General features: G+C 43.8%; 4 protein-coding genes and 1 non-coding gene across 6 annotated transcripts; 3 read left to right on the top strand and 2 right to left on the bottom strand.

Annotated features, from left to right (window-relative positions):
• Nucleotides 1-375: 375 nt before the first annotated feature.
• Nucleotides 376-1,536, top strand: LOC9636217 (cytochrome P450 734A1). The gene is made up of 3 exons (XM_024687369.1): nucleotides 376-524; nucleotides 689-1,013; nucleotides 1,102-1,536. Exons 1-3 carry the CDS (start codon nucleotides 376-378, stop codon nucleotides 1,534-1,536), a joined length of 909 nt encoding a protein of 302 aa, XP_024543137.1.
• Nucleotides 1,537-4,846: 3,310 nt separating this feature from the next.
• On the bottom strand, nucleotides 4,847-6,959 carry LOC9660898 (chaperone protein DnaJ). The gene is made up of 9 exons (XM_002982241.2): nucleotides 6,558-6,959; nucleotides 6,428-6,496; nucleotides 6,293-6,373; nucleotides 6,132-6,235; nucleotides 5,846-6,038; nucleotides 5,611-5,786; nucleotides 5,418-5,547; nucleotides 5,204-5,364; nucleotides 4,847-5,135 (listed from the first exon to the last, which is right to left on the bottom strand). Exons 1-9 carry the CDS (start codon nucleotides 6,912-6,914, stop codon nucleotides 5,030-5,032), a joined length of 1,377 nt encoding a protein of 458 aa, XP_002982287.2. The 5' UTR covers nucleotides 6,915-6,959; the 3' UTR covers nucleotides 4,847-5,029.
• Nucleotides 6,960-7,026: 67 nt separating this feature from the next.
• TRNAN-GUU lies at nucleotides 7,027-7,100 on the bottom strand. Its single transcript has one exon. It is a non-coding gene; the product is annotated as a tRNA-Asn (tRNA).
• A 69-nt stretch (nucleotides 7,101-7,169) lies between these two features.
• Nucleotides 7,170-10,732, top strand: LOC9660897 (DNA replication licensing factor MCM4). Of its 2 annotated transcripts, XM_024687460.1 has the most exons (20): nucleotides 7,170-7,232; nucleotides 7,307-7,518; nucleotides 7,580-7,729; nucleotides 7,783-7,956; nucleotides 8,005-8,188; nucleotides 8,235-8,316; nucleotides 8,373-8,505; nucleotides 8,557-8,628; nucleotides 8,684-8,812; nucleotides 8,858-8,971; nucleotides 9,019-9,231; nucleotides 9,286-9,384; nucleotides 9,429-9,589; nucleotides 9,638-9,734; nucleotides 9,786-9,947; nucleotides 10,000-10,080; nucleotides 10,132-10,210; nucleotides 10,264-10,397; nucleotides 10,458-10,508; nucleotides 10,565-10,732. In XM_024687460.1, the coding sequence occupies exons 1-20, from the start codon at nucleotides 7,199-7,201 to the stop codon at nucleotides 10,637-10,639; spliced, it is 2,436 nt and encodes an 811-aa protein (XP_024543228.1). In that variant the 5' UTR covers nucleotides 7,170-7,198; the 3' UTR covers nucleotides 10,640-10,732. The 2 variants fall into 2 exon arrangements, with proteins under 2 accessions (XP_024543228.1, XP_024543227.1); XM_024687459.1 differs by having other exon boundaries at nucleotides 9,638-9,947.
• Nucleotides 10,733-12,426: 1,694 nt separating this feature from the next.
• LOC9660896 (probable inactive leucine-rich repeat receptor kinase XIAO) lies at nucleotides 12,427-16,497 on the top strand. Its single transcript, XM_024687414.1, has 3 exons — nucleotides 12,427-13,055; nucleotides 13,117-13,752; nucleotides 13,851-16,497. Exons 1-3 carry the CDS (start codon nucleotides 12,770-12,772, stop codon nucleotides 16,286-16,288), a joined length of 3,360 nt encoding a protein of 1,119 aa, XP_024543182.1. The 5' UTR covers nucleotides 12,427-12,769; the 3' UTR covers nucleotides 16,289-16,497.
• Nucleotides 16,498-23,383: the final 6,886 nt, after the last annotated feature.

Genomic DNA, 23,383 nt, shown 5'->3' with positions numbered 1-23,383 from the left:
TTCTGCCTCATGTTCTGCACAGAACATCAAATTCTATGGTGGGCTTCAATTTAACTTCACAACATTATTAGTGTACTTTTAAATTCACTTTGACTTTCAGGGAACGTACACTTGAACTGGTGGCTGCGGGAGCCCCGGATTGTGATCTCAGAGCCCAAGATGATATGGGATCTGTTTATGAAGAAGCACAAGGATTTCATCAAGTCCCACTTCATCAAGGTCTTTTCTGATGATATCTTTCATAAGGGCCTCTTCCATGCAGATGGAGAAGCTTGGGCCAGGCAGAGACAAATTGTAGCTACATTGACGAAGTCAAGGTGATACTGTATTAACAAGGTCAAAGTTTAAGGTTGACTGAACTCTATTGCACACGCAATGGTTGAAACTGTGAACAATGCAACAAGCCAAGTCATGGCAAAATGGGAAGCCTTTGTGAAGGAGAGTGGAGACATGGAGAGGGAGCTAGATGTTCAAGTTGAGTTCATGTGCTTGAATGTGGATGTTGTAGCAAGGACAACACTGGGGTTGGAAAACAATGACTTTCAGAACATTCTCAAAGTATAACATCACATTGCTCAAGCTGCAAGATGACCAAGAGACCTGGAGCTGGTTACCATTTGCCAGGTACAGGTGGCTTAAGGAAAAAGCATATCAACTGTACTGACTTACGGAAGATATTGTGGTGCAGGCCAATCCCCTTCGGTATAAACGTTGAGCGGTGGAAAGTACGGAAACAGCTAAATGACCTTGTTCGTAAGCAAGTGAGAGAGCGAAGAAAGAAGACAACAGAAGGCAATAACGTTGATTTTATTGGGAAACTTTTGGATAATCCAGATGTTAGAGAAGACGTGATTGTTGCGGAGTTGAAAACACTCTATGCTACAGGGTTTATCAGCTTGGCCCCACTTCTCTCATTCACAATGTTGATGCTGGCTCTCCATCCCAGTTGGCAAGAAAAGGCAAGACAAGAAGTTGACCACGTTCTGGATGGAGGATTTGTTAGTCCCAAAGATGTCAGCAAGCTAACCACGGTAACCAGTTAATCGGATTTGTCCTTTGATCCACATAACTAAGCTTGCTGTATGGTTCTTGTTTGTGCAGATTGAGATGATTCTGCGCGAGACATTGAGGCTGTATCCCACAATGCCGCTCATCACAAGATTGTGCATTAAAGACACTATGGTGGGGGACGTGTCCATTCCCAAAGGACTGGGGGTGAGCGTTAATGTTGTTGCGCTGCATCATGACCCAGATCTGTGGGGAGATGATGTAAATGAATTCAACCCATCCCGCTTCAAGAATGGTACAGCAACTGCAGCCAAGCATCCCATGGCGTTCATGCCATTTGCCTATGGAGTTCGAACCTGCATTGGAAGGGCCTTCTCTGAGGTGCAGTGCAAAGTAATCATTGCTAACATCTTTCAGAGATTCGAGGTTAAATTGTCTCCAAATTACCGGCACCACCCAGTCATTACAGGACCCCTGATCCCAAAGCATGGCATGCCTGTCATACTCAAGCCAAGGCGGAACTTCTAAGACAAAAAGATTTTAAAATAAATTTGTTAAGATATAAAGACCTTTATTCATGTCCAGAAAATAACACTCGGCATTTGCTCTGAGAATCGCGTTCCACGGACGGAGGGGCAACAACATCGACCTGACCTACCCTTCCATGTACATGTTGGCCAGGAGAATGTAGCCAGCTGAATCCATAGCGGCACTCATAGCAGCCCGCGAGAGAAACCAGCACGAAGAGCGTTGAACGGATCCTCGGCAAAACAAGAAACTTCCCCAACTCATTCGTCTCACCTACCTGTCACTGAAATCTGTCCAGCCTTCTGGTAAGGATCATAAGGCAGCAGCTTGTGACCATCCGGCCACCCATTGTCGATGCAGTCGACGATGTGGGATCTTCTTGTACACCGGAATTGCCTGCAGAAGCTCCTTGCTCTTGTCTCCTCCTGGTGATGGTGATCCACACCCTTGATAGTCAAGGGATAGTGATGTCGCAAGCCGAACATGGTCGGCCAGAAATTGAGAACTTGCGAAGCCGCCATAAACCCTGCTCGATCCAGATGCCCGTAGCCTGATCGTCCAGGCGATTTCATCCCACTGCGGCATCAGAGTCAACAGATATAGCTTGAGATTCCCAGCGGATACGTTTGCCACACAGTCTAGGAGACTACATCCTTCGAACAATATACTGCTCGGGACTTGCCTGTTGCAATTGGAAGAGTTGAAGCGCTTGCCTCACAGATTGCATTCCATCTGCTGAGGATTCTGCTCATACCATGATCTCCAAAGCTTTTGGATTGCCAGATGCTGCTATCCAAGAATCCAATAATCATCCTTCCCATGTTCCAGAATGTAAAAAGACTTAGATGGTAAAGAATAAATTTAGAATATACTTTGATATTTTGGGATATTTTATCAACTAACGGTTGTTATTTATTAGATTAATTTTTTATTTATAAACAAGTTTATAATTTATAAACTTTCATAAATTTTTTTTAGTACATTCTAGTTTATTCTACCATCTAATGAATAAGATTAATCTTGTGTTATAAATTATAAGTATGTTAATAATTATAAACTTTCATTTGATCAATTGGATTAATAAAAAGAATAACACTACTATTAACTTAAGAAAACCAAGCATTGCTATGCAATGACTAGTATATTTATTTGTATAAGATTATTATTGCAATTTAAATGACTTATACTACAACAAGTCTTTATGCTTAAGAAAATATAGATAATATTTATCTCACATATTTTCATTGAATCAAAAGTTGTTGCTATTTTCAAATATTATATAAGTTATTTGTGTTAGGAGCTTGTTATCAAGAGAAGGTAAAACAATAAACAACCAATAAAATATTAAAGATAAAAAATAAAAAATGAATTTCTGTTGAATACCTTAAATACAAAGTTTTGGATCTCTAGAAACTAATCTTGCCCAATCTCAAACTAATCCAAAAACCTAATTTTGTTCATGCATATGCATAATAATTCTTGAGTTCAAATCCCATCAACAAATGTTTCAATTAAAAACACTTCAAAAAATACCAAAAGATGATAAATATATGACATCATCCCCCCTTTCAATACTAAGCACTAATAGGCAACTTAAATTAAAAACACTTCAAAAAATACCAAAAGATGATAAATATATGACATCATCCCCCTTTTAATACTAAGCACTAATAGGCAACTTAAGTGGTGTAAGATTTAGTTTGCATAGATATTGCTAATGGAAATTTATAATCAATTCAAAAACATAAAAATGAGAAATAGATTCATATAGCACATATGAATTTGGAATTGAAGTACAATTTTATTGCACTACAAAACAAAGATTCAATATGCACTCAAAATCCCCTCCCCGTATTAGATAGTATCTGCTGAGACTATTCCTATAATACTAAATGCAGCACACATGGTACTGATTTTATAATGTATAATAAATCATCATAATATAACCAAAGTGTGAAACCTAACTCTTCAATATATGTGCCACAAGCAATAAAGTGGGATCTGAGTTTCAAGGTTAGCTAACTCTCAACATACAACCAATGAGCAAAGGAATAAAAGTACAAAATAACATAGGATAAATATTAGAGTTTCCAGCATTTAAATGGCAAAAACAATATAGCCAAATGGAATTTAACACTATTTTATAAATGGGTTTAGACCCAAGTCAAACTCAAAACAAAGATAAACATGCCCAGTAAGAAATTAAATTATATATCCCTATTATACATTTAAAACCCTTCCAAAAATACTTTTCAGCCCTTAATTGAAGAGAAGATCTTGAAAGAGCATTCAGTGCAAGCTCAACCTTTTACCCATCTTGCTTCCCAAGTATGTTGAAGAGGTTTCCACTTTCATAATCCTTGATTATATTGAACCAAGGGTGGTACACTGTAGCAAGATGTATATGAGATTGCAATCTTTTTTCAAGGTTTTCTTTACAATCTCCTCAAAGTCCTGCAATAAAAAGGAATTTGGTACAGGAGATCTCCTGTTACATGATTGGACTAACCACAAAAGCAACCCCCTTTGCTTTTCCAGTGCCGAGCTTCCTTGGACAATCCAACTTCTTCCAATGGAAACAAGTGTGTTCAAGCATCTCCCAGATGTAAGACTCAAACCACTCCTTTTTGTTGGCGATATTGTGATGACCTCCAGAGAAGTTGATGCAGAAACAAAATTTGTCCTTGATACTCTATGGCACGTTAGGATCTTTCTAGATTTTATGCATCACAAGGCACAAGTGTTGCCTGGAGACTATGAGAAACTTCACGTTGGAGCGCTCCGAGTACTCATCTTTGAAACGAGTGAGTAATGTGGATTGCATTGCCCTCCATTTTTTTTATATGTATTACAACACCAATATCCGGGACTTTGTGGATTCTTGAGCATGGACTGCATCAACTGTTGAACCCAATCTTCATTCACCTTCCTGTGGTTGAACGTGTTGAATATGACACAATGGGAAACCTTTATAGCCACAAGAGGCATCTCGATGTACCAATCCTTCAAGTCTTCCAATAGCTCGCCAGCAGCTTCAACTATCCTCTCATCCTATAACCCACCCCATCAGATGGCGCTATCTAGCGGCCCACAAAGTTCACCTTTAAACTCAACTGGACGTGTGTTAAATTCTTCTCTAACCGAAGACCCAAGGTGTGAGGCTCTCCCATTGGCTGAGAGCAACATCCACAAAACTTTTCCAACAACCATGTCTCCTCAATGCCTAAGATTCGATGAAGCTATGCCTTATATATTGTTAACATGTTATTTTTTCTAAGGCACTAAAAACTTCTAATAAGGACATCAGGAATGTAGCCAAAAGTACCAAGATTGTTTCGTCAGAGCCATTGCCAGACGAACAAAGGAATCCTTACACAGCTCTTTCAGTGGATAGGATGGTAGAACTCGATTCAATCTCCACTGTTGGCTTTCACATGGGGGATGGACACACGCTTACACTTGTCAACGTTTTATAGACAAACCATGTGTTTGATCACCACGTACTAGCTTCAGTCTTGGAGTTTTGGGATTTTCTTTGCCTGGATTGAGCGCCTTTCTCGAGACGAGCCAGTTCTTCCACGAGTTCTTTCTCAGCGGCACTGTAGAAGAAGAAAAAGATAAGGATTTACGAAGAAGAACAAGGAAGAAAGTTTTGCTAAAGTCCCACCTGACTTTGGTTGGAAGTAAAACTTTGACGGAGAAAATGTGATCCCCTCGAAGGGATGGCTTTCGAAGCCTTGGAACACCAATCTTCGGAAGGGTTATACATGCCCCTGGTTGAGTTCCCGCAGGAATACGAAGATCCGAGAATCCTTCCAGCGTTTTCACCTGTTAGAGTTGTGTTTTATGCGACTAAGATACGAGAGAACAGCGAAACATACCTTTTTCGTTGTCCCGAGTATACATTCCGTATAGCTCACAGAGATCTCGGAGTAAAGACTGATGCCGTCTCTTCGAATTCCAGGCATGTCTCTGATTTTAAGATTGACGTAGAGATCCCCAGATGGACCACTGAGAGAGGGCACAGTCAGTCACAAAGAAACTATATAGAACAAGCACAAGATTTAAGCTCACCCTCTTTCTCCAGCATCTCCTCCACCAGCAACACGGAGAGTGCTCCCGCTGTCAACTCCACATGGAACACTTAGTTTGATCGTTTTTTTCGCTCGAATACCTCCTTTGCCTCCACATTTTCTGCAGTGATCGGAAATCACTTCACCCTCGCCACCACAGTTTGTACAAGTAGACACCTGAGAGAGAGAAAAACAATGTGAGCCAACAAAACAAACGTTATCGACGAATCGCTAACCTGTGAGAACATCCCAAAGGCTGTTTCTTGTGTTCGCATAACTTCACCCATTCCTCCACAGACTCGGCATTTCTTTCTGCTCTTACTTCTGGCGCCAGTTCCGCTACATGCCTCGCAGCTTTCCAAATGCCATATGTCAAACTGTTTTTCCACTCCAAAAACCGCTTCTTTGAAGTCAAGGCTCAGATCGTAGCTGCAGAAGAGACACACACACATTGTCACGATAAAAAGAATAAAATCCAAAAGAGAAAAACGACAGAAGAGCTTTTTGCAAGTTGGATCATACCTGAGATCGTTTCCTTGAACTCCAGACCAATTATCAGTGCCTCTGCGCCTTCCAAATCCGCTTCGACCTCCAAAAAACGAGTCAAAAATATCGAATGGACTATCCTGCACACACAAACAAACTCTAGATCATCTCTATCAATCGAAATGTTTGTGTCTTACCGTGAAAGTTGGACCTCCTCCCTTTAGACCATCTTCACCAAATTGATCGTAAATGGCTCTTTTTTCATCATCCGAGAGCACCTACATGGGAATGATCTTCGTCGAATGGAAAGAAATGCAAAGACCAATTCTTACCTCGTACGCAGCAGTGATCTCCTTGAACTTTTCTTCCGCATTGGACTCCTTGTTTACGTCTGGATGAAACTGAAAAACAACAAAGCTATCAAAATGCAAGCTTGTGAAATGCATAGGAGGAAAATCATACCTCTCGAGCGAGTTTCCTGTAAGAAGTTTTGATTTCCTGCTTGCTAGCGTTCCTACTGACCCCGAGAACTTGATAATAATCCGATGGGGTCGCCGCAGTCCTGCTACTTTGGTAAGAATTTCGACAAAGCAGCGGCCTCGCTTTGATTCTTCTCCCCGCAAAAAGCCATCGCTGCTCACCTACGCCTTTCCCAGCTCTAAATCCTACTCCTACACGCCCTCCAAGCGTGCTTCGTCTATCCCTGCATTGTGAATTCTCGGAGCTGGAACAAGACGCACAAGAAATAGCCCTCTTTTGGCGAGTGGAGGAAGACGATGGCTCCGAAAACACGCTGCAACGAAGTGACAGCGTCGACATGACGAGCCTCACAACACCATAGCTAGGCAAAACCCTAAAGTTCGAAAAGCCATTCCCAGGCTTCGAACCCTTGACCCCTAGATATTTTGTATAAATTACAAGTATAAATATACGCTAGAGGGAGGGTTCGAACCTCCGACCTTGTGGTTAACAGCCACACGCTCTGTCCGGCTGAGCTACTCCAGCTTAGTTGTTACTAATTTAAATATTTAAGCTACAAATACATCTTCAGCTGGAGAGCGCGGGAAAGCAAGAACTAGGGTTTTAGGGGAGCAGCGGCGTCTATGGCGGAACCATCGTCGCCTCTGGTCTTTCCTGGTGGGTTTTTCTCGCTTCAATCACTGAAATCATGACAATGTGGCGCTGATTTCTTCGCCTTCTTTCTCTCGCAGAATCCCCAGGCCTGTCCGATCGGGTTCCGGCCACTCCAGTGTCGGCGGCGCGCAATGGCTCGGCGCGCCGGCCGCGTCAATCGCCGAGCGCTGGATCATCGGGTCACAGCACGCCGATCCTCCCCGGAACCCCAGGTTTCGGCAATAGAACGCCAAATTATTTTAAGTTTACTGGAGGCCGTGCAAGAGAAGCCGAGCCACAAGCCGAAGGGGTGAGCTTTTACTTGTGCTACATTGTTGTGCTTCTAGTTTGAACTGTAGGTTTTTGCTCAGGCCCCAGTTGAGGATCCGGGATCGAAAACTTATGTCTGGGGTACCAACATTAGCATCGATGATACCCGCGAAGCTATGCATTTATTTTTTGAAAGATTTCGTGAAAGCCCAGAGGCTGTGGAGGCCAAGTATATCCAGCTTTTAGATCAGGTAAAAATGTAAACTTGCCATCGATCGTCCTTGAGGGTGAACTGTGGGTGCAGGTTATCGAACTAGAAGGACGCTCGCTAAATATTGACGCTCAGAATATATTTACCTACAACGAGGAGCTCTACTCTCAAGTTGTCCGTTATCCGCTTGAGGTTATTCCGCTTTTTGATATGGTAGTGGGAGACATAGCTAGAGAACGTAGGCCGGACTGGAACAATCATATTCAGGTACCTGATTTCCTTTTTCTTCTTTTCCCAAACCTGAAACTCTTTCAGGCAAGAATATTTAATTTGAAACTGAGCACAAATCTTCGGGATCTAAATCCCTCCGATATTGAAAAGCTCGTTTCCGTGAAGGGAATGATCATAAGGTGCAGCTCAGTTATACCAGAGATAAAGGAAGCATTTTTTCAATGTCTCATGTGCGGCCATTTTCCTGAAGTGACACCGGTTGATCGAGGTGAATCTTTTTCTTGTCCTTGTTCTATATCAAGCTATTGTTGCAGGTCGTGTAAACGAGCCGTCCAAATGCGCGAATCCTGCGTGCTCTGCCGTGAACTCCATGACAATGATTCATAATCGCTGCACGTAAGTTCCTCTCTATCGAAAACAAAATTATTAAGGCAGACTATTCTCCTCTTCAGCTTCACAGACAAGCAGATTGTAAGACTACAAGAAACACCAGATGCTATTCCTGAAGGGGAAACTCCTCACACAGTTAGTCTTCTTATGCATGACAAGTTAGTCGATGCTGCGAAACCAGGTGATCGTGTGGAGGTAAAGTATTTCGTTGCAACTGTTTGTGTACCCAACTTCAGGATATTTCAGGTGACTGGTGTCTTTAGAGCCATGGCAGTGCGCGTTGGACCAAATCAACGGACTCTAAAGTCTCTATACAAGGTGTTTTACAAAAATATTTTCGTGTGTTACAGCATTTCTCACCTACATATTACAGACCTACATTGATTGCCTTCATGTGAAAAAGGCAGATAAATCGCGTATGCAGATGCATGGTGGAGTTGAGTTTGATAATAATGAGATTTTCCTAGAGACAGATACCTCTCCGGCTGTCTATGAAGCCAAGGTACGCATCTTTTTCATATACACCACTGTTTGAGAAAGATTTCAGATTAACAAGCTCAAGGAACTTTCGAAGCTTCCTGATATCTATCAAAAGCTTACGAGGTCCCTTGCTCCCAGCATATGGGAGTTGGAAGACATAAAGAAGGGTCTTCTTTGCCAGGTGAGTCCGCTGGATAAATCGGCTTTTCTTATAACATTCTCTTGCAGCTGTTTGGCGGTTCTACGAAAAAGCTTTCGTCAGGAGCTTCGTTTCGTGGTGACATAAACGTACTCCTTGTTGGAGACCCAGGGACCAGCAAATCTCAGCTCCTTCAGTATGTGCATAAGATTGCTCCTCGTGGAATTTATACGAGCGGTAGAGGTAGTTCTGCGGTTGGTCTTACAGCATATGTTACCAAAGATCCTGAAACTCGAGAAACTGTAAGCATTTGTTTGAAACTATTCCTCTGAACAGTCTTTTGCTTTTGTTATCAGGTTCTAGAAAGTGGTGCTCTGGTTCTGAGTGATCAAGGAATCTGCTGCATAGATGAATTTGATAAGATGTCTGAAAACGCGAGAAGCATGCTCCACGAGGTACAAGACACATTGCAAGTTCATCATTGCATTTTGTTTTACAGGTTATGGAACAACAAACTGTGTCTGTTGCTAAGGCTGGAATAATCGCCACTCTAAATGCTCGGACATCTGTTCTAGCTTGTGCCAATCCCAGTGGGTCTCGCTATAATGCACGACTGTCTGTCATTGACAACATCCAGCTTCCTCCAACATTATTATCCAGGTGAAACTCATCCTTTCTTGATGTTGTTTACATGTTTTACTTCTTCAGGTTCGATCTTATATATTTGGTATTGGATAAGCCGGATGAACAGACAGACCGGCGATTAGCCAGGCACCTGGTTGCTTTGCACTACGAGGATCCGGAGGTAAGGCTACGTGTCTTCCATCATTCGTGTTTAATCAAAGTTGTGGTTCAGGTTGAATTGCTCGAAGCACTAGACTTGCCTACAATAGCTGCATATATCACGTATGCTAGGCAGCGTATACACCCAAAATTGTCCAATGAGGCTGCAGAACGTCTGATTGAGGGATATGTGAACATGAGAAGACGAGGAAACTTTCCTGGAAGTCGCAAGAAGGTATGAACTTTGTCTTCGTTTTATTCTCTAGGCTAAACGGTACAGGATGTAGGTAATAACAGCCACACCTCGTCAGCTCGAAAGTCTCATTCGAATAAGTGAAGCTCTTGCACGAATGCGCTTTTCTGAAACGGTACCAACAACTTTTTGTTCAAAGCTCCTAGTTATCCTAATTCTACTGCAGGTTGACGAGTGCGACACGGTCGAAGCATTGAGATTGTTGGACGTAGCATTACAGCAATCGGCTACTGATCATTCCACAGGTACTGAAATTCTTGTTCACAAACGTAGAGGGACTTCTGTTTTCCTGAACCAGGAATTATTGACATGGACCTCATCACAACGGGAGTTTCCGCCAGTGAACGCACAAGGCGCGAGAACGTCGTCTCTTCTGTAAAAGTGTTCATCATGGACAGAATTCAAGCAGGATCGAGCTTACGAATAACAGAGGTCTACTTTGTATTTTTATGACTTTTGTATTTTTGCTTCAATTTCTGGTTTTGAATGCAGTTATTTGAAGACATTCGAGCGAATGTCAACCAGGAGATGAGCTTACAAGATGTAAATTTCTTTGTTTCATGTTAAGCCTCAGATTTTATACTTTTCTTTTTTTGCAGCTCAAAACTGCGTTGAATACGCTTATGACAGAAGGATTTGTTTCAGTTCTAGGGGATAACGTGGCCAGAAGCTGAATGCCCTTGTAAGATTGATTTATTGACATGTTTTGGCTGGTTGTTCTAGGATCGCTTGCTGTTACTTCGAAGAAATTCATCATAAGTTTACGACGTGCTGCTTCCTGCTGAGCTATGCTACTGTCTGGCACGGGTAATGCCAAGGAGGCACTGCTCATGCCAAATCAACAAACAGCATTTGGATGGCAGTCGTATTCAATACAGGTAGTATGCTAGAACTGGACGAAGGAACACTGCTGAAAGGGCCACGTAGCAATGAAGTCATTCCAGACAAAACAAGGTCAGTGCTTCCTCTATTTTCAACTTCGTTCCCTCAGCATATTTTTCCTTTCCATGATTGAAGGTGTCACTCATACACATGGTGACAAGCTCGTTTTTATGAAGCTCCGCAACGACACACTGAAAAAGAACTCTAGCTATGGTTCGCCATGCGCTGGATTCGCCAAGAACACACACGTCCTCTTCCTCGAAGTATATAACTATATCGACTCTGGAGAGCCCGTGAAGTACCAAAGAACTTGGCAGCGAAATGTTTTCCAAAGTTGGAAAGAACCCGGCGGATCAAAGCGAGTAAGATACGGACTCGGGAGGATTTTTGAAAGGCTCGTCTATACACAGTGGACTTATACGTCACGACTTTGGGATGAAGAACAGGAAACGCAGACACCGTTTGCTCCAGCGTAACAAACTCTGCTTCTCAGTCTCCCAGCAGTAATGGCTACTCGGTATCAATATCAATCAGGTGAGCTTCCATGCTTTTCTATCTTTCTTCCGCTTGATCGTGGCTGGTTTTAATATCTTTGTGTTTTCCAGCCAAGAGTGGAAGCAGGCACGAAAACGACGCAGCCCAGGCTGGTAGGTACTTTTCCCGCAAAGCAATAGAGTTTAGAGTTCTTCGCAGTTTTCTTTCCATTCCTACGCAGACAAGCTTCCAGCAGCGATTTTTATACTCGTTTTTCGCGGGAAGGATAAGTTTTATATGAATTGAAGAGGGACGGGCAGACTGAACCAAGCCAGTTCTCCTTACCAGGTACCACTGATCATCAAAGTTACCACTCCAGTGCCTCGCTGTGTTCTTCGCAGTGTCATAAGCAAGAGCGATAGAAGAGGTCTCTGGCAGTGAAATAGACGGGGGCTGGATTCTACCGCATTTGAAAGCGCTCTTGGCGTCCTGGATTCCGGAATCTGGGAAGCGCGACCAACGGCCGGAAAACCCGCGGATCGAGGGTCCCTGCCACCCCTGGCCGTTCGATCTTACACCCGACAGGCTGCCCACATGGCGCGCATCCGTCCGTCGGATTGTGGGCTCCATCCTGGCCGTCCGAGTCGTGTCACGTAGCTTGCTCCCATTCGTGTTGCTACTATACCTTATCGCTCTCTCTCGCCAAAAACCTTTGCAAGGAATTTGGATCGCTCGCTCTCCTCCTCCAATCCAATCAAACCCAGGGGCTCTTTTGGGACAAAAACATCTTTAAGGAATCTTTGTGAGGTGGGGCAAACGTCGCATGATACATCGCGATCCATGGATGTTCTCGATTGATCAAATAATTCGTAAAGGCTCAAAGGTATTTTCCATGGTTTCTAGAATGCACCAATCTAGATAATGCCAAAGTTGGCGCCAATGTGGCGATTAAATTTTAGGGTCTATGGGTAGGAGGACGTGACGTTATGGCGAAAGCATCGCAGTAAAATCAGGCGCGAACGAAGGCGCGAGTCAAATTCTAACTGAGCGGGGTTAAATTAACTGACGCGTCTGTTTGCTTGTGGCAGTAACGTATACGCTGGAATATGCGTATATTGTGCCCTCTACTCGTAGCTCTCGTTCGTCAGTGCAAGAAAACAACGGCCAGGGGCGGGGAATAGGAGTGCGCGGCGAGGCGAGAATCCGGGCAGCGATCGATTCAATCCATGGCGCTGCGCGCTAGCGGACGAGCATTCGTGATCTTGTCTGATCGATGAGCGAGCTCCCCCGAGAGAGCGCTGCCGCCTTCTTGATTCGGCTGCGGCGAGCTAGGGTAGTGTGATCTTCGCAGCGCTCGTGAGGGCAGGGAATGGCGGCTCGAAAATCCGGGTCGCCGCGCGATATTTCGGGATGAGGAGAAGGAAGGCGGCGCGCACGAATCTTGCGGGATGAGCGTCGTCGCAAGATCATCCGAGGCGATGGCGCCGCTGCTGCTGCTCGCGTTCTTGGTTTGGGGGTTTTGCGGCGAGCTCGTGGCGGCGCAGGGAGGATCGGCTCAGAGCGATATTGCGGCTCTCATCGCCTTCAAGAGCAATCTGAATGATCCGGAGGGAGCGCTGGCTCAATGGATCAACTCCACCACCGCGCCGTGCTCCTGGCGTGGGATTTCTTGCTTGAACAACCGAGTCGTGGAGCTCCGCCTCCCTGGCCTGGAGCTGCGAGGAGCAATCTCAGGTAATCTTTCTATTTTCGTGTCTCGTTCTTCCCAGAGATTTCATCCACTCTTGCCGTGTAGATGAGATCGGCAATCTCGTGGGCCTGCGGCGATTGAGCCTCCACTCGAATCGATTCAACGGCACCATCCCAGCATCGATAGGCAACCTCGTGAATCTCCGGAGCCTGGTTCTGGGTAGAAATCTCTTCTCTGGGCCGATTCCAGCCGGCATTGGCAGCTTACAGGGTCTCATGGTTCTGGACTTGTCCTCCAATCTTCTGGGCGGAGGCATTCCACCCCTCTTTGGCGGATTGAGCAGCCTCCGGGTGCTCAACCTGTCAAACAACCAGCTCACAGGTGTGATTCCTTCGCAGCTCGGGAATTGCTCGTCACTATCTTCGCTCGATGTCTCGCAGAACAGATTGAGTGGGAGCATCCCAGACACTCTCGGCAAGCTCCTCTTCTTGGCTAGTCTCGTGCTGGGCTCCAACGATCTCAGCGACACTGTCCCTGCGGCTCTCTCCAACTGCAGCAGCTTGTTCTCGCTGATCCTCGGGAACAATGCACTCTCTGGCCAGCTCCCATCGCAGCTGGGTCGCTTGAAAAATCTCCAGACCTTTGCTGCCTCGAACAACAGGCTTGGAGGATTTCTTCCGGAAGGTCTCGGCAACCTCTCCAATGTGCAAGTACTCGAGATCGCCAACAACAACATTACTGGTACGAGAACGAGTTTTTTTTTTTTTTTTCTTTCTTTCTTTTTTCGTCTCCTTGTTTGCTTCCAGTGCTAAAAGCTTGTCTTTTATTTCAAACTACAGGTTCCATTCCTGTTTCGTTTGGAAACTTGTTCCAACTGAAGCAGCTCAATCTCTCGTTCAATGGCTTATCCGGATCTATTCCTTCTGGGCTTGGCCAATGTAGGAACCTCCAACGCATCGATCTTCAATCAAACCAGTTATCATCGTCTCTTCCCGCCCAGCTCGGCCAGCTCCAGCAGCTCCAGCATCTTTCGCTCTCTCGCAACAACTTGACCGGACCCGTTCCATCCGAGTTCGGTAATCTCGCCTCTATCAACGTTATGCTGCTCGACGAGAACCAACTTTCGGGTGAGCTTTCCGTGCAGTTTAGTTCGTTGAGGCAGCTCACGAACTTTTCTGTTGCTGCCAACAATCTTAGCGGCCAACTTCCAGCGTCGCTGCTACAGTCCTCTAGTCTTCAGGTGGTCAACCTCAGCAGGAATGGTTTCTCGGGAAGTATACCACCGGGCCTGCCGCTGGGCAGGGTCCAAGCTCTTGACTTCAGCCGGAACAACCTCTCTGGAAGTATAGGATTCGTTCGGGGCCAGTTTCCGGCGCTGGTGGTGCTTGATCTTAGCAACCAGCAGCTTACCGGTGGCATTCCTCAAAGCCTGACAGGTTTCACGCGGCTTCAGTCGCTGGATCTGTCGAACAACTTTCTTAACGGCTCGGTTACATCCAAAATTGGTGATCTGGCGAGTCTGCGGCTGCTCAACGTGAGCGGGAACACTTTCAGCGGGCAGATCCCATCCAGCATTGGCTCCCTGGCGCAGCTCACGTCGTTTTCGATGTCCAACAACTTGCTATCGAGTGATATCCCTCCAGAAATCGGCAACTGCAGCAACCTGGTTTCTATAGAGCTCCGGAACTCGAGCGTGCGAGGAAGCTTGCCGCCTGAGCTCGGCAGACTGTCGAAGCTCCAGAAGCTGGACGTGCATGGTAACAAGATCGCGGGGTCCATGCCAGCAGAGGTCGTCGGATGCAAAGATCTTCGCAGCCTCGACGCTGGAAGTAACCAACTTAGCGGGGCGATTCCTCCCGAGCTAGGCCTGCTCAGGAACTTGGAGTTTCTACACCTGGAGGACAACTCACTGGCGGGTGGCATACCTTCTCTCCTTGGCATGCTCAACCAGCTACAAGAACTGGATCTCTCCGGCAACAATCTCACCGGCAAGATCCCACAGTCACTCGGAAACCTCACTCGCCTCAGAGTGTTCAACGTCTCTGGGAACAGCTTGGAAGGCGTCATCCCTGGAGAACTTGGAAGTCAGTTCGGCTCGAGTTCCTTCGCCGGGAATCCATCGCTGTGTGGAGCCCCGCTTCAGGACTGCCCGAGGAGGCGAAAGATGCTGAGGCTGAGCAAGCAGGCGGTGATCGGAATAGCAGTGGGAGTCGGGGTGCTGTGCCTGGTACTCGCCACTGTCGTCTGCTTCTTCGCGATACTTCTCCTCGCCAAGAAACGCTCCGCGGCACCTCGGCCTCTAGAGCTGTCCGAGCCGGAGGAGAAGCTGGTCATGTTCTACAGCCCGATCCCATACTCGGGCGTCCTGGAAGCAACCGGCCAGTTCGACGAGGAGCACGTCCTGAGCAGGACGCGCTACGGGATCGTCTTCAAGGCCTGCCTCCAAGACGGGACGGTGCTCTCGATCCGCCGGCTCCCAGACGGCGTGATCGAGGAGAGCCTGTTCCGGAGCGAGGCCGAGAAAGTTGGCCGGGTTAAACACAAGAACTTGGCGGTGCTGCGCGGCTACTACATCCGCGGCGACGTCAAGCTCCTCGTCTACGACTACATGCCAAACGGGAACCTGGCGGCGCTGCTCCAGGAGGCGTCGCACCAAGACGGTCACGTCCTCAACTGGCCGATGCGGCACTTGATCGCGCTGGGCGTAGCTCGGGGCCTCTCCTTCCTCCACACGCAGGAGCCTCCCATCGTCCACGGCGACGTCAAGCCCAGCAACGTCCTCTTCGACGCCGACTTTGAGGCACACCTCTCGGACTTTGGCCTCGAGGCCATGGCGGTGACTCCGATGGATCCCTCCACTTCTTCGACCACGCCGCTGGGATCGCTCGGCTACGTCTCGCCGGAAGCAACCGTCTCGGGCCAGCTGACGCGCGAGTCGGACGTTTACAGCTTTGGGATCGTGCTGCTGGAGCTGCTAACGGGGAGGCGGCCGGTGATGTTCACGCAGGACGAGGATATCGTCAAGTGGGTGAAGCGGCAGCTCCAGAGTGGGCCGATCTCGGAGCTGTTTGATCCGAGCTTGCTGGAGTTGGATCCAGAGTCGGCCGAGTGGGAGGAGTTTTTGCTGGCCGTCAAGGTGGCGCTGCTGTGCACTGCTCCGGATCCTATTGACAGGCCGGCCATGACGGAGGTGGTGTTTATGCTCGAGGGGTGTAGAGTCGGCCCGGAGATTCCCACTTCTTCGTCGGATCCAACTTCGCATACGTCGCCAGTTTGATGGATCGATCTGATCAAGCAGGCAACAGAAACAGCAATGAAGAACAAGGAAGATTCAAGTGACTTTGATTGATTTTTTTTCTTTTCTTTTCTAGAGGTAGCACTAACCAGTGGAGTTGATCAAATCTCTTTTGTAAAACATCTGACTTGGGCCAAAGGATTTAAGCATGGCAAATTCTCATTTTAAACAAGCAAAAAGTGTTCATCTCATCTGGCCGGTTTCTAAGTTGCCGCTTTGTCCATAGGCCGAGATGAGCGAGTTCCCAGCGAGCAAGTTCCTCTCAGGCATGGAATTGTACACGGTGGACGCACCTTGAAAGTAAGCGTAGAGTTTGGAAGTCCAAGAGACGACATTCCTCTCGGGCATGGCGTCAAACATCCGCTTGGCTTGCCCGAGTTGCCCGAAGTTTGGATCATTCCATTCCAAGCTACCATATCTCTTGTTGGCATCAATTTTTCTTCCTCGTGCTTCCCATGTCCTTTCAGGGATCAAGTCAAAGTGGCTCAAAGACCCTATTGGGTATATGCTTGAAGCAGAGTGGTCCATGATACAATGTTGGTTTGTTGATTTTCTCAAACATGGATTGAGCTTTTTCCAAAAACCACAAGCTTGGAACATTGATAAAGAGCTTATACCCAAAGCCATAATGGCTAAGATCATAGATGTTAGTTGTACTACCATGGTTGATTTGGCGCAAATTTTTGGGACAACCGTGCCTAGTTGAAGTGACTGCTAGTGCTTGCACCTTGAGACACATTTGTTTTCATTGTGGCTCTCTTGAACATTATCATTCTTTCTCTAAAAAGAGGATTATGCCTCTAGGAATTGATGATGTCGAAGGATTGCTTACTGGTGGCATTGCATCTGGTTTTGAGATTGGCATTTTGTTTCATTCCAATATCTTTGGATTTTGTGGTGGCTGATGGAATTTTCCAAATTCTTTCACATCTTTGATTTGAATATCCTAGATCTTGAGTGGGCCAAACTATTTGGATCATCTTGATCATCAAAATCGAGGATACTTTGGCCCCTTCAAAAGTTACATGATCCAAAAAATTCAAATAAGAAATATGAAAGAATTTGGAAAACTCTCATAACCACCAACATATTGGAACAAAGCCAAACGTTGAATCTCAAAAATAGATGCAATACCACCCATAAGCAATCCTTCAAAAACATCAATTTGTGGAGTTAAAATCCTCTCTTTAGAGAAAGGATGATGATATTTAGGAGAGCTAATGAAAACAAACATGTCCCAAAGATGTGATCACCAGCAATCACTTCAACTGTACAGGGGTTGTCATATCCACCCCAAAAAATTTGTGTCATAACAAGATCAATTGTGGTAATATGACACAAAGGTAATGATATAGTCATCTGGACAAAAACAGAATGGTTGAAAACAATATAAACCCAAGTATCAAAGTGCACTAGCTCAATCTCAACAATTATGGCTTTACTCATGTTATTTTAATTGAATCTCTAATATATAATCTTAAGGGAAACATCAACTTTAACATATTATCTTGACTGAATATTTAATGACATGGTCTTTAAGCCAATTGGAAAAAAAAAATTTATTTGATGAAAAAACCCTTAATAGTTATTTTATCCCTATTTATCTCCCAAGGATCATGATAATAATATATTCAAATTTCATTCCATAATCACATTCGTTACACAAAAGGCCCTTTATAAAATATATCAACTACCATATCTTTTGTAGTAATAAAGTGTGGAGAGTAATTTTATCAAGGGACAACAAACAATTGAACATCCAAAAGATCTCACTCTTTACTGAAGTATAGAAGACAATGTGATGCTATAATGACATTTCTCTTTGGTACTTCAAATTGAATATAGTATCAATATACTTAGACTTGAAGTAAAGAGCTGGATATTTGGCTAAAGAAATAGTATATTGATTATCACAATATAAGGACATGGGTAGTGAGAGGATGTCCCAAGTTAATAAATAATTTATGAAACCATATGACTTCTCAAGTGGTTAGACTAGCTGTAATATATTCTACTTCTGTAGAAGATATTGCTAGCGTTGTTCATGCTTAGGAAATCAATAGACAACACCAGAATTTATATGAAAATAAAAGCCACTTGTAGATTGATGAAAGTTATTATTATACTAACCCAATCTGAATTAGTGTAAGCTATTAATGTCATAAAACGAGTCCATGATTATAGTGCCATTAAGATATTAAAGAACTCATTTTTCTACCTCCCAATAAATAATTTATGGAGCTATGAGATATTGCCCCAAGGAATTAGTAATATATGTGATATCAAGCCAAGTAGCATTACCAATGTATATCAGTGTAAACTTTGATATTTTGAAACATTTGTAAAAGCAGCAAAAGAAGTGTGAGGCTTTGGAGATGTAAAAATCCACTATAGCTTACAATCCACCATTCTGTAATATAATAAAGCGTCATGTAGAGGAATGTAATGTATTAAAGCATGATTAATAAAAACAACCTTAATGAAATTTAAGAAGAATTTAAAGGAAAATAACTTGATCAAGATTACAATGACCTCAATAACTCAATGATATTCCAAGCTCTATCTAAATTCCTATGTTTCAGCTTGGGTTGTCAAATACACTACTCACATTGTTAATATCTATACATCTGGGTCACCAACTTTACAACATACTTATCATTGCAGAAGCTCGTTACTTGGATCTGAGAGCTTCCCTGTTTCTAATATGATGTCCCAAACAAAATTTAAAACATAAGCTTCAACTAACAATTCCTATTTATACATGTTATTTATAATGCTATAATAAATAAAAATAAAAAAATTTTGTTACACATTGCATGTAACAACACTTGGTGTGCTTAAAAGTAGTGTTATTCTTACTTATTAATCTAATTGATTAAATAAAAGTTTATTATTATAAACATGTTTATAATTTATAAACACAAGATTAATCTTATTGCATATCAACCATTTAAATGGTATACTAAAAATAGTATACTAGAAAATGTTTAAGAAATTTTATAAATTATAAACATGTTTATAAATTATAATTACAAGATTAATCTAAATGAATAACAACCGTTAGATGGTAAAATATCCTAGAATATCCAAGCATATTCTAGGTACCATCCCAAGAAAACCAAAAAACATCATATAAATTAAGTTTGAAATCATGTGATTTATCAAATTATCACGTTGAAGTAAAATTCAAAAAATAATTATCAATCATTTATTTCTAAATTCTAATTTATCCATATCTATGTTACAATTTGAAGTGTTCTGTAAATATATTTACATATATAATATCATAAGGTAAATACAGTATATATCCCAAACACTCACAAAAAAGGCATTATTATTTTTTGTTATATTTCTTGAAGCTGGTCTTAGGGTTCATGGCAATAGATGAACTCCCAGTTGCTACATATGAACTTATTTCTAGTGGGTACACCTGTTGCTTGTGTGGCTGCTGTCACTGCTTGCATTGTTCAGAAGGAGTAGCAGCAAGATCTGTGATGCAGTGGACAAGTGGATGGTACTAGTTGCCAATTCATGGAAGTTAGTGTCTTGATCTAGGAGGCAGTAGATCATGACTGCTCACGGCCAAAAAACCACAAAGACACAAAGAAATGTTTTGCTTCTACACTCCAATTGATTGAGCTCATCACTATAGTCCAAGTGATCTAAGAGGTTAATTTGCGTTTAATGAACATATATGTACATCTCCTAATGTCCCAAAGGGACTAATACAAAAGGAAAATAACTTGATCAAGATTACAATGACCTCAATAACTCAATGAGGCATGTTAATTTATAATCCATATCTGGACATATAAGTCCATGTCAACTAATGATTATGTATTAGGGATTCAGTCAATATTGCTTGGCTTTATCATGCTAGAGTCTTTTGGCAAATATGGCAATCCAAGAGACAACATCAAGCAGAAGATATTCCAAGCTCTTTCTAAATTCCTATGTTTCAACTGGGGTTGTCAAATCCCCTACTCCCATTGTTAATATCTATACTTGGGGGTCCCCAAGCTTTACAACATCTTTTTCTTTGCAGAAGCCCAGAGGGGCCACCACCCGGGGGGGGGGGGGGGGGGGAGACCACTGCTAGCGACCTTATTGTCGCCATAAAAAATGACAAAGCAGGTGCTTCTGAAGGCATTTGTGTCCTAGTCCCTCTGATATACCTCGGAATTTTGATCCTCTGGTGTCATCCCTTTAATTAATGGCAATTGATGTCACTGAGCTCAGATTGGTGTTCACTGCAAAGAACTGCACTATGGCTTCAATGCACTGCTTCAACACCTTAGGAGATGCAAACCAGAACTGTCTAGGTCTAGGTTGAGGTCTTGTTGTCTTTCGGAAGCCTAGTGTTAACAGTTCTAGGTGTGAGGCACCTCTTGCAGGTGTGAGACTTGCTTGCAACCTTCTGCTGCACTACTACGAAAACACAAGTTATGGTATTTGGCCATCTGCAACACAGAAGTGAGGACAATGACCTTCATTACCAACATCACTTTCTGGTCAAAGTAGAAAATTATAATTACCTTGGGTATATAGTCTGCCAAAAGAATCTCTGGAAGGTCGAGACAATAGAACACATCCAAGCAGCCACAAGAGCATATTACTCACTCCAGAATGACCTTAAGCAAGCTGGCATTTTTGGATAGGATGAATGTAGACAGTATTACCACACAAAAGTGATCACTATCCTCACATATGCTGGGGAGGTTTGGGGCCCTGAACTACCACGAATAACGTGGTTGGTTCCTGAATATTGCATTTGGTTGCAACAAAGTGGCAATTGGGATCCTAATTGGCTTGCTCCTCATTGAACTCCAAGTGCGGAAAAACACAATACAATACATCCTCAATCTCATATGCACTACTCACCAAAATTCCAGCATGGCCATCAACCTGTAACGGCTTATCGGTATTGTTATCTACTGATCTTTGGGACAACACCACTACAGAATCCTGGCATGCTATCAAACAGGACAACATCACCTGCACTCAGAAGCTGGTAATTGGGAGGGATGCAAGTTACCCTGGGAGGACCAGATCTATTATTTATGCGCCAAAGACATTGAAACCGTCCTCCACATACAAACAACAACGGGACAAAGAACCACTCCTCAATTTTTGAGCTACCCCTCCCTCTCTTCCTCCAGTAATGGCAACACCAAGGACTTTGTGAGTACCTCACTGCCACCACAAACCTTTGTGATGAGCTGCTTCCCATTCTTGAACCTGCACGTCCCCAACTCCACACCAGCAGTATATAGGACGGTCTGATGCCTTTCATGACTATTCTACCTTACAGTTGAGGACAAGGACAAAGCTGAAGTGTTGTGCAGTCTATGGGAGAGGCTCCGTAGGACAGATTGCTGTGGCATGCAACAGCTCAAGAACTGTAGATGAATTATTCAGGGAGCTTCGTCAAAGGGAGCGCAGCGTCTGTGCCACCCACAACAGCATGGATCACGGAGTCGTTGGGAACATCAATTGCGATTTTCTAGATGGACAGTTCAAGGTGCTGGTGATCAACGTAGATATCCTCCAGGTCGTGCATGTCATCAACTTTGAGCTGCCGGAATCTTCTAGTGGCTACCTGTCTTCTGTTGGTATCAAGTCTGGGTTAGGCTCCTGCATAGTTATCAACTTGGTGACTAGCAGGGATGATCATTTTCTCAAGTACATGAATTCAAAAAGATCTTCATAAGATTTCTGTGGGCTACATAAGGTCTTCATAAATCCATAAGAAGTCCATATCAAGTCTGGGATAAGCTGCTGCGGGGTCATCAACATGGACTTATGTTGAAATTCTCATTTTAAACAAGCAAAAGCGTTCATCTCATCTTGTTAGGAATTTTGAGTTTTCCCAAACCCTGAAACTATGACATATTTAAGAAAGTTCTGTCCTCCCAAAATCCAATCTGAAGATAAGATAAATGTACTACAATTTTCTCTTTTAATTTTTGGTTTTCTTGAAAATGTTAGGAGCTATATTATCCAAATAATGCAGGATGGTCTCCACCCTTTCCTTTTCAGTTTTACTTGTGTAAAATTCAATCAAGAATAGTTGAAAACGCAAAAACTGCTCTCTTTCAGGAGCAGTGGCAGATCGATGTCGTCTATTATAGTAGAATTGAAAATTATTATTAATTGGCTCCGTCTCACCGGAAGAAACCGTCTCGGGCCACTAACACGGGAGTCAGACGTTTATAGCTTTGGATCGTGCTGCTAGAGCTGGGGAGGCGGCCGATGATGTTCAGGATATTCATGTGGGTGATGCCGAAGCGATGCCGATTATGGAGCTGTTTGATCTGAGCTGCTGGAGCTGGATCCCGAGTAGGCTGAGTGGAAGGAGTTTACATGGAACAAATTCTCATTTAAACAAGCAAAAGCGTTCATCTCATCTTGCCAGGAACTCTGAGTTTTCCCAAGCCTGAAACTATGACATAGTTGAGAAAGTTCTGTCATCGCAAACTCTCTTGATATTTACTGTTGCTAGGAAAGGAGACGAATAAGACACGGCATGGATAATCCAAATTGCATTTTTGCATCCATCAGTCTCACGCTTCAAGGTGGGCACCACGAGACTCTCAAAAAACAACATATAGATAGATTCTTGGAGTTCTTCACTATTTGATCAACATGGGGAAAGGTCACGCTATAGTTTTGGCCATTTTAAACAGCGAGAATCCTTCGTTCCAAATCCCATCCTTTTCTTTGTTTGGACCCAAGTTGAGTTACAAGATTTTGGAAGCGACTTTCAGTCTAGACAAGATATGAGCAACATGTGTTCTCCTAAAGCTTTGAACGACTTTACCTTTGATGTAATCCAGATCACAACACCAATGAGACTGTTACCGGCAAAAAACCGTCAGCCCTGCTTCTACAACTGAGAATGCTGCTCCTGCGGCTAGATGTCCAGGATGAAGCTCTGAAAGTTCTTGTCAATGTCCGTCTCCACTACCAGCTGAAACCTCACGTACATAATCCATCCTTAACCTTCTCTTACCTAATTGTTAACATCAATTGTCACCTTTCTGCAGCATTTGACCTGCTTCTGGCAGTATAATTCAA

Source organism: Selaginella moellendorffii, unplaced genomic scaffold (assembly GCF_000143415.4).
Source record: "Selaginella moellendorffii unplaced genomic scaffold, v1.0 SELMOscaffold_53, whole genome shotgun sequence".
NCBI lineage: Eukaryota > Viridiplantae > Streptophyta > Lycopodiopsida > Selaginellales > Selaginellaceae > Selaginella > Selaginella moellendorffii.
This window is presented reverse-complemented; position numbering and strand designations above follow the sequence as displayed.